Raw genomic sequence first — 10,047 nt, 5'->3', positions numbered from 1 at the left:
GAGGGCGGGGCGGAGGCGCAGCCTGCTGGCCCGGCCGCGGGCGGGCGGGGCGGCCGAGGCTGGCTGGCGGCCGCGCGGCGCTCTGAGGCCCAGGAGGCGGTTCCGGCGGGCGCCCGCCCCGTGTGCGCCGCAGTCCCCCGCCCCCGCTCAGTGCGGCAGCGGCCGCCGGCCAGCCGAGGTTGGCGCTGTGCTCCCCCCGGCGCAGCCGCTGTCCACCTGCCAGCGGGGGAGGGGCGCGGCCGGCGCGCGGGTCAGAGGTCGCTGGGCCGCTGGCCGTTGTCATGCACGACGCCTGGCGCAGGAGTGCGGCGGCAGGCCTGGGTCCAGGCGGGGGTGGGGGGCAGCTCCTGGGTCTCCGCTCAGCCACAGCCCGAGCTTCAGGGGGATGCTGGGCCCGGGAGCGAGGGGCACTGGGGAGGGGGCGCTCGGAGTCCCGCCCTCTGCTGGGCGCCCGCCAGCCTAAGAGCTGGCGCGCCCGGATGCTTCGCACCACGTTCCGATCCCCTGGGTACTAGGATCGTCGCTCCTGTTTTACGGAGGAGGAACGTGGGGCTCCGCCAGGCTGAGGATTCCTTCCGTCCGGGCAATGCGAAGGGAGCTGCCGCCCCCAAGCAGCGAGGTAGCAAATGCCCCTTCCTTCGGGGTGCCGTACACCCACAGCGCGAGGACGCGCGGAGTTCCCCACCCACCGCCGCACTGCTGACATTTGCGGCGGGTCAGCCTTTGCTGGGGGGCTGTCTTGTGCACTGTAGGGTGTGTAGCAGCATCCGGTCTCTACCCACTGGACGCCAGCAGAACCTTCCTCTCCTCCACTAGTTGTGAAAACCAAAACCATCTCCAGACGTTGTTCACTGTGCCGTGCAGGCCAAACTGTCCCCAGTTGAGAACCACAGAAGCAGAGGAGGGCCCGCCTGGGAGGTGCCCAGAGGGGCAGGGGGCTGGACGAGCAGCTCTCCTAGACTCGGAGGGGCTAGCGGGGCTCAGGCCTACCAGCCTATGGGCTTACAACCTGCCCCTACCAGCAGCTGTCTGCACCCACCTTCGTAGGTCCACCACAGTGTCAGGGAGGGGAGAGTCGGGGCTCCTCCATGAATCACGGGGAAAGGTTCACCAGCCAAGCCACGCCCCTTTGGGCTGTGAGGCTACCAAGTAAGGTGAAGTAAAATGTAATAAAAGAGTTGCTCCGTGTGTGTCCCTGGAGCACACAGGTTAATTCTCTCCTGTGGGTCAAGGTCAAAGTCTGAAAAATCACGGCTTATGCTCTATCTACAGAACAGCTGGGTTGCTTAAGTTTTGAAAAAGAAAAACTCTTCCCCAAACCTTAGTCCAGAATACAACTATCCAACCAGTTAAGACTAGAGTCAGAAGCTGAGCAAGGGGACGAGGCAGGAGGCCTCCACGTCACCAGGAGAGATGGATGAAGCCGTCTCAGCCCACCTGCGCCAGAGGCGGAAACAAGTAGTCTACATCAAGTGCTTTTTATTTTTAGACCAACCAAACATATTTAATATAAAAACCCTTTAATATACAAACTGCAACCACAACAGCATCCATGTAGCAGCAAGGGGGTGGGGCGCGGCGGAGAGCATGGTGGCAGGAGGGGGCTTTAGGGTCCCTGGGGCTTCCCTTGTCCGCAATCACTCTGAGAGCTTAGCAGACGGCAGACCAAGGCAGCCAGAGGGGCCTGAGGCCAACACTGGGACAGAGCGAGCACAGAAGGTCCCTCCAACATGCCATCTCCCCACAGCAGCAGCCGCCAGGGAAAGGCAGGTCCAGCTAGGACACAACTGGAGGGTACCTGTCACTGAGAAAGTCAGCCATCATTCCTCAGCATCCTGCTGATCACACTTTTGGGAACAGAGTTTTCCAGGGGCTGTTGGATTGAAAAGACCTAAAAATCATTGAGAGAATGCTGGAAATCGTGTCCAAGTCCACCTTCAAACCAAGATTCCTTGTCCCAGACTCCAGAAAGCTGGGTGGATTCTGCTCAGATGTTTGGGAAGGGAAAGGAAAGACAGAGCCTTTGGCCCAAGAAGGCCAGAGCTTTGCCAGGCATTGACCAAGAAAGCCTCAAAGCAGGCCAGGGAGGTCTGTGGGAAGAGCTCCAGGTCAATGGTACTCACGGGAGCATGGTGGCACAATGAGCTGCAGGTGGAACTGACGGTGGGTGTGGAAGACAGAAAGGACACGAGTCAGAAGGAATGAAGAAATGCAGCCCCCGCTTCTCACAGGCCTGGCAGGAGAGGCGAGACGATCCGGCTGGGCTGGGCGACGTGAGGCCTGTTCCCTCCTCGGAGCCAAGTCTGACCAGCCTGGATGTAGCCGACGGCCCTAAGTCCTCCACATGGGACTCTCCGGGAGGCCCGGCCACCCCCTCCCAGTGAGCCAGGAGACGGGCCGCGGTGCCAGTTGGGCCGAGGCTGGGCCTGGGTCCCCAGTTAGATGCAGTCCATGGAGTTCTCGGGGAGGAGGCCAGGGATGCAGCCAGGGAGCCCCAAGCCCTTGACAGGAGTGCAGCTGAGGGGGGCGCCGCAGCCCAGGGCAGGGGCCTGGTTCTCCACGGCCTCCAGCCTGTCCGTGGTGTTGTCCCAGTTGATGTGGAAGCGGGTCACCCGGGGGTTTGAGGCCAAGATGTTCCGCTGGAGCTGGGGCAGGAAGAGGAACGTCAACCCTTATCAGCGTGCCCTCTCATTATTCCCACAGAGCCAGGGCACCCCCAAACCCCTGCCCCACCCCAGGACAAGCAGACCCTGCTTATCCCGTCACCACCACAGCTACGGACGGAAGTCCAGGGAATGCCCGCGTGCCAGGGTTGAGGGCCAGGATCTATCTAATCTGGATTCAGCAAGGCATGCTTCTGAGAAACAAAGGCCTTTCTCTCTCCTGTTCTGGCCTGGTGCTGCGAGATCTGAGCACTACTTGAAAACCTTAAGAAGTGACCTTGGCTCCCAACTCCAACGACTCAACTCCCTGCTGTGCAGAGCTGGCGCTCTGGAGCAGGAGTGCAGAGCCAAGCCCACCTGAGAGAAGTCTGGCTTCAGGGGCGGGTGCTCCCGCAGCTCGGGGGTGAGGTACTCGTTGTTGACATAGTAGCCCACACGGATGAACTCCTGCCCATGGTACGTGCAGGTGATGAGCACCACGGTCACCCCCACGGCGTCGGTCTCGGGGATGAGGGACGGGTTGGGGGCGTCAGCCTGGAGGAAACAACCTGGGCCTCAGCATGGGTCACCACAGTCACACTCCATCAGCAACAATGATTCTCAAGTAACAGTATCTCCTGAGCCAAAAGTACGGTACCTGCCCTCGGGAACTTTCAATCAAGTGGGGAAGACAATCAGTCCTGCAAACACCTGTCAAGTGCTGAATGTGACAGGTGCCACAAAGGAGAAGTAAATGGCACTGAGGAGGAGGGTAGCAAGCAGGGGGGAGGGTGGCATAGGCTGAGGCTGGACAGGGGGGCAGCAGGCCACCCAGGGCCTGTTGGGCAGTTAAGGGCTGGGAGAGAAGCTGCGAGAATGTTTAGCAGGAGGGCAGTGCTGCAGCTCTCCCGCGCTCTGCAAAGCCTGTGGCAGCGCGTGGTGCTGTGCGGGAGGAAGGCTCCATGGAGCCGGGGGGCAGGAGGAGGCTGCCACAGTCATTCTGGAGAGAGGACAGCGGCCCGGACCAGGCGGTGGGGAAAGAGAGGTGGCCAGATTCAAGGTGTGACGCATGGAGGGGACTGGCTGCACAACTGGTGCGAACTGAGACCAACACAAATTGAAGACCCGGGGCTCCGTGTTCCAAACTTAGTACGCTTCAGCCGGCCGCGCCTGGGAGCGGCCCTGGAGGTGGGCGGGCTGGAGGGGGTGACTGTGGACAGACGGGGGAGGAGGTGCGACAGGGCGAGGTTGCCTTGATTGGGGCGGGAGCAGCAGGGGTGAAGTAGGGAGTGGGTCTGAGCCAAGGCTTTCAAACTTAAGTGTGAGCAAGGGTCACGCTAAGTCGGCGCTTCTGATGCCCCTGGTGCCGGGGGGGTCTACCGGCAACCACGGCAGAGCCTCGTATCTGGGGCTTGGGATTGGTGAACCCGCCTACTCATTAAAGTGTATCTGCAACCCCAAATCAGTACTTGGGGCGCTCTTACCGTCACTCGACACGCAGAATGGGGGATCTGAGTGGCTGGATGTGCACGTCCCCAGCTGAGGCCCCACGAGGCAATGCTCTTCCTCTTGTTTCAGCTCTTACTCTAAATGAATTGTGTTCTCTTCATGGCCTATTTAGGTGTTTGTTGCATTTTTGTGCTTTTTGTTGGTGATTTTGCCCTTTAAAATGCCCCCAGCATGGTGCTGAGCACTGTCTAGTGTCCCTAAGCACAAGGAGGCTGTGCTGTTCCTCATGGAGAAATACGTGTGTTAGAGAAGCTTCGTTCAGGCACGAGCTACGTGCTGCTGGCTCAGAGTTCACTGTCAGCGATCAATACTACCACTAAATAAGGTGTCTTTAACAAAAACAGACATAAAACAAGGCTTTGTATTGATTGGCCGACAAAAATGTGACTTGCAAGAACCCTAACCCTGGATTTCCTCTAGGGGCGATGGTTCAGCATTCAAAAATTCCCTAACACAGTGTTCGCAGGGACTGCCCAGAATGTAACTACTGCAAATAACGAGAGTCAGCTGTGAATCAGTGGCTCGTGGTAAGAGCTCTGACCAAGGTGGAGAAGAGGGAGGGTGTGAAGTGCCTCGGAGAGGTCAGGCAGTTCTCGAGAGAAGAGCCAGGATTTCAGCCTGAATTTGTTTTTTTGCCAGGAAGTTGGCCCTGAGCTAACATCTGTTGCCAATCTTCCTCTCTTTTATGTGAGATGCTGCCACAGCGTGGCTTGATGAGCAGTGCCAGGTCCACGCCTAGGATCTGAACCTGCAAACCCCGGGCCACTGAAATGGAGCACACCAACTTAACCACGCCACTGGGCCAGCCCTTGAACCTGAACTTTTGACCGGTGAACCACACTGTGTGCTTTTGGGTGGAAGAGGATGTTTCTAGGTGTCAAGGCCTAAGGCTTCATCTTTCTTACCTGAAAGATGAACATGTGTCTCCCTGCTGGGACAGGGCCGACCAGCACCGAGTCTAGGATCTGGTCAAACTCCTCGCTCTCGGCTGAGCCGACGTAAATGATCTTCCACTCCAGGTCTGCAAGGACATGGGTGTTAAGGAACTGAAACAGCTCAACAAGAAGAAGACAGGGAAAGAGTCTTCTCGTGTTTTAGTTATAGACAGACCCTTCCTACAGTGAAAGATTCTTAGTCTCAAGAAACCTGACATCCACTGGGCACCAGGTGCCGGGCACCGGAGTCCTGGACACTGGGGCAGACGGGCAGCTCTGACTTCCAGTGGGAAACTTCTCACATGGGCCTAGCTTTGTCAGGCAACCTTGACTCTGCACCTCCAGGGAAACTCCGGCCTCTCAGAGCCCAAGGGTGAGCCGTGTGGCAGAGGCTGAATTAAGACCCGCGTGACAAGGCACACCAAGGAGGGGACAGCGGGGAGTTGGGCCATTTCAGGGCCCTGCCCACTGGGTGCTGGGACAGGAAGCAGCATCCCCTTTCACACACAGGGACCAGTGCCAGCAAACTCAGGAGATCCCTCGACAACTGAGCCAGGGCAGCAGATTCCAGTCCACCAGGAGAGCCAACCCACATGAGGCAGAAGATGAGGCCACGGGGGAGCCAGCCAGACCCTTGGGCTTCCAGATCGGGCACCAAGTCACACCTGCTCATGGACATTGGGGCGACAGCAATTCAGTCAATGAAGGCAGCATCATAGGGAGGCCCCATCCTGAGTATGTTCCGTCCAGATGAAATGAAAAGTGCTTACGGAGCCCCTGCCCAGCAACCAGAGGAAATTCCCAGTGACCGCTGCCTCTCACAGGAGGTCCAAGCGTTTCAGGGCAAGGTCATGCCAGTACAGGGACGCTGGCAGGAGATCTGAAACTTATTTTAGGTTCTTCGAAATTACACAATCTACAGCTCCCGCAGCTGGGGGAAGTTTCACAAGCTGTGATTTTCACGGGAAGCAAACTCTCTTGGAAGCCGCCCTGTTCCCTGGTCCTGTGTCCCACAGGAGCATCCAACTCTGGAAGCACACTGATGCCGGGCATGACCGCGGAGGTCTGTCACCTGAGCCCCAGGCTCTTCCTTGATGCACTGGTTTCCTGCCCTCTGCAGTTTCACCTGGGCTGCCTACTCGGGATCCCTGGCAGGTCTGTGGGGTCCAGGGACTGTGGGTTTCCTGGGGCTCAGTCAAACGCCGGGCTCTTCTGGGCAGGGAGGAGTCAAGTTCATTGATTTAGTTGGTTACAAGTAGTGACACAACTAGACATAACCCATTTCTGGATGAACAGGAAAAAAGCTAGCTCTGCTCTCTAATGTGGCTCTTTATTTTGGTATTTTTCCTTCTGGCCCTCCCCACTATCAGCAGTCAGGTCACACGTGTGCATTTGACTAACGTGCTGGAAGGAGACAAGGAGGAGACTGAGAGAGAGCAGGCCCCGGTGCCCGCCATGGGCAGCTGATGTCTAACTCTGTTTGCAAACGTAAGACTGTGGGTGCTGACCGGAGAGAGACGCACTGTGCAGGTGGCCAGGCACATGGGCGGCAATGGCTCCCTCGACGCGGGCCAGAAAGAGACCAGAGTATTAACCGAGGGCCAGAGAGAGAAGGACTGACATGAGAGTTAGTGGAGCTGGTAAAGTCATCTACAGAAACAGAAGATGACTGAAATAAGGAACTCCAACTTGGAATCCTCTTAAACTTGCCGAAACGCTTTAAGCTGAAGCACACCTAAGTGACCCTGTTTCTGAAGACAACCCTGCTTTAGAATTGGCCACGGGACATCAGTCACCCATACGGCAGAGCCTCATTCCCATGGAACTGAGGACACGATTGCACACAGGGCAGGCATGGACCTGACCCTCTGGCGGCCTCAAGGGTAACCTGCCCGCAGTCCCCAACTCTCCGATCCCACCACTGCGCCGGACGTGCCCCACTAAGTACGCGAACGCACCCCGAACCAACGACCCGACTGAAGGCACGCAGAAAACCACTGCAGGGGAGCTGGCGGGAGAAGCTGTTCCCTGCGCTTTTTCTTCTTCAAACTTACCTAGTAGACTTTTTTCTGCTTATCACTTTCCTTTGATCACGATCGCACAGCTGAACCTTGGCCTGACCACAGTGTGTCAGCTGTGGGTCAGAACATCTGGCTCCGTGACTTAGTCAAGCAGTAACTGTTGAATTTCTCAGTGAAACGGGAAAAGCTCACCTACTGTAGCAAATGTGGACCCGCGCCTGGGAGAGTCTATTTCCAGTTGTTGAGGAGAAAAGAGGAAAAGGGGTGTGGCGCCCTTGGGAAACGGTGGCGGGAACGTTGTCAGACTGCCAGTTGCCAGTGTCCCAGGGCTGAGACTGGCTCTGAGACTTCCACAGCCAGACCCCCTCTGTCTGTTTGGGAGGCAGGAAACGGATTCTCTCTGCTCCGTGGGAAGAGCGCCAGCAAGAGGCAGAAAGCAAGCTGGCAGGTCGGAGGCGTGGACAGCCCTGGGGGTAGGGCTGAAGAGTCCAGATTTCCAGGCCAGAGTTTGCTTTCCAACTTGAGCTTCTCTGAGCAATGCTGTCTGGGTGTAATTAACAACAGCACCCCTGTGCTCTTGAGAGGGTCCTGGTGTGGAAACGAGTCCCACATCAGCCCTATTCACAAGACAGGGGCGCGTCCTTTCTTTCCCAGGTTACAGCAGAGATAAAGGATCCTGGAGCCAGAACTCAGAGACACACCCTTGCGTCAACACTGCGACAGCCTGGCTGTGTGACCTTGGAGAAGTCATTCCATCTCTCTCTATTAAAAAATAATGACCAGCAGGTGGCCTTTGGCCTTTCCTGCTCTGATTCTAGAAACAGATTAGTAAAAGAAGAGGGCAGGGGCTTCCTAGGAATGAAAGTACTAGATGGTGAGCATGCAACCAGTTTCAAATGCAAGGAGCGCAAACAGGCAGATTGAAACCCGATCTCCAGCCATCTGGGAACTGTGAATCCCTTAACCTATTAGCTCCTTATATCTCCTGGCTTTAAAATTAAATCTTATTCCACAGCGTCATTCTACACTTTGTTTACACCCTGCCTTGTTCCAGAAAGGATTTAACTGGGCTTATTCTATAGTTAGTCACAAATAGACTCCTTAATTTAAAGAGGAGAGAAACCAGGGAGAGGCTGACCACTTGGCCCAGCCCAAGCACGCACACATCTCAAGCTCTGTCAACCCCAAGCTAATCCAAGCTGGTGACTTTGCAGGCAAATCACCCACCTGCCACAAGAGGCGTTACCTAGCACACCCTGGCCTCACAGATCTCCACCTCCTAAGCTGCTACCTCTTCTCATTTAACCACTAAGTGGAGAAATGGTCTAATGGAGCACCTTGTCCTGAAAGAGGTGCCAAGACTTCCCTGGCTGACCTTAGGTTTCAAATTTTTACTTGACCTTTACTTGCAAGGTCTTTCACTCTCTGTGGCTCCCGTCTTCTCATCTATGAGAGGAGAGCCACATCCACCTTTCCGTCACACAGATGGACAAGTGCATCCGTGAAGGCACCTTGGAAAAGATATACAAAGATTGTGGCCTTCCAGCAGATTGAAGCTGGATACCGTCACGGCTCAGCCCAAGCCGCCTACCCATTGACTAGGGCAGACGGTCAAGAGCGTTTGTGGTAAGACCTGCGGCAGCACTCTGCCAGAATCTGGCAGGCAAACCGCGGGAACGGCCAATCTCGCCTGGCGATGCCGCCCCAGATTTGCGTGTGTTCATGAGGGCCCACGATCAGAGAAGAGGAGGGACCAGGAGCTGGGGAGACGATGGGGCTGGAAGCGGCCAGCTTCCCAGGTGGGGCTGCAGAGTTGGGGTGGGGCCAGGAATGTGCTTTGGGGAGAACACAAGCAGAAGTGGGTGGGGTGGGGTTGTGTAAATATCAGCAGGTTGAGGAGGGGATCAGTGGGAGACGGATGGGGAAATGGGGGTGAGTGAGGTCTTGCCACGGGAGAGAGGAGTCTCACGGGGGAGAAGGGAGGGACCCTGGGGGAGAGGGCTCCACAAGGAAACTGGGGGAGGGGGCTGGGGTCTCCAGAGGGAAAATGAGGGACTGGGGTGTCCATAGGGAGAATAAGACGGGGTTGGGGTCTCCATAGGGTAGAGGTGAGACGGCAGTGTCTCATCACAGCGCAGTGGGGAAGGGTGGGAAGACTGGGTGCCTGGGACAGGGGGTCTGGCCACACAGAGATGGAGGGTGGGGGTCCGGGGATGCTGAGGTCTACCCGAGGGGCAACGGGAGGGACCGTGGGGAGAGGTCCCCCCACAGGCCCAGCCTCACCGTCCGCCAGGGCCTCACTGCACTCGAAGCTGATCTCGAACCGGAAGGGGCTGTGGAAAGGGCTCGGGTTCTCCAGCACCGCCACGTTCAGCACCGACACCTTGGCCATCGCCTCGCCGGGCCGCGGCTGAGGCCAGCGCCGGGGCCAGGCCCGCCTAAAGGTCCCTCGGGTCGGCGGCGCCCCGTCAGGCAAGGCGCCCCCGCCTCCTCGATCCGCGGACTGCAGCGCGTCTCCCGTCCGCGCGCCTCCTTCAAATAGCCGGCCCCGCTCTCCGGCCAATCACCGTCAACGCTCCCCGGCGGCGCGAGCGCCCCCTCAGCCAATCAGGGAGCGCCGGACGGCGCGCGCCCAGACTCCCCGGACCAATCCGCGGCGCTCCCTCTCCGGGCTGCGCGGGGGAGGCGGGACCATCTCTTGGCTCCTGCGGGTGTCCGCCGGGAACCAATCCCCAGAGTCTCCGACTCGGGCGTCAAGGGCGGGGGTAGGCGGAGTCAGAGCGCGGGGCTCCTCTCGGCCAATCCCGAGGGTTCACGCACCGGCGTGGCCGGCGCTTCGCCCCGCCCTCCCTGGAGGCGCATGCCGCGGGGAGCAGCGCTGTCAACCGCCGAGCGGTGGCGCGCGGCGCTCGCTTAAGAGGGCGGGTAGGGCGGTGCTCG

The 10,047-nt window shown here is 58.1% G+C and overlaps 1 protein-coding gene and 1 non-coding gene across 2 annotated transcripts; both read right to left on the bottom strand.

Moving 5' to 3' along the window:
- Positions 1-1,462: 1,462 nt before the first annotated feature.
- ASF1B (anti-silencing function 1B histone chaperone) lies at positions 1,463-10,030 on the bottom strand. The gene is made up of 4 exons (XM_070273978.1): positions 9,391-10,030; positions 5,057-5,172; positions 3,021-3,197; positions 1,463-2,645 (listed from the first exon to the last, which is right to left on the bottom strand). The coding sequence occupies exons 1-4, from the start codon at positions 9,497-9,499 to the stop codon at positions 2,439-2,441; spliced, it is 609 nt and encodes a 202-aa protein (XP_070130079.1). The 5' UTR covers positions 9,500-10,030; the 3' UTR covers positions 1,463-2,438.
- Positions 1,576-1,714, bottom strand: MIR8997 (microRNA mir-8997). Its single transcript, NR_128005.1, has one exon. It is a non-coding gene; the product is annotated as a microRNA mir-8997 (primary transcript).
- Positions 10,031-10,047: the final 17 nt, after the last annotated feature.

The sequence above is a fragment of the Equus caballus genome, chromosome 7, assembly GCF_041296265.1.
Source record: "Equus caballus isolate H_3958 breed thoroughbred chromosome 7, TB-T2T, whole genome shotgun sequence".
Lineage (NCBI taxonomy): Eukaryota > Metazoa > Chordata > Mammalia > Perissodactyla > Equidae > Equus > Equus caballus.
This window is presented reverse-complemented; position numbering and strand designations above follow the sequence as displayed.

Excerpts from the sequence above, each read along its gene's own strand:
- ASF1B (XM_070273978.1), bottom strand. The coding sequence starts at position 9,499 with ATGGCCAAGGTGTCGGTGCTGAACGTGGCGGTGCTGGAGAACCCGAGC. Across the intron at positions 5,173-9,390 it reads CAGTGAGGCCCTGGCGGACG|ACCTGGAGTGGAAGATCATT; the intron begins GTGAGGCTGGGC and ends ATGTCCTTGCAG. Across the intron at positions 2,646-3,020 it reads TGAAGCCAGACTTCTCTCAG|CTCCAGCGGAACATCTTGGC; the intron begins GTGGGCTTGGCT and ends TTCCTGCCCCAG.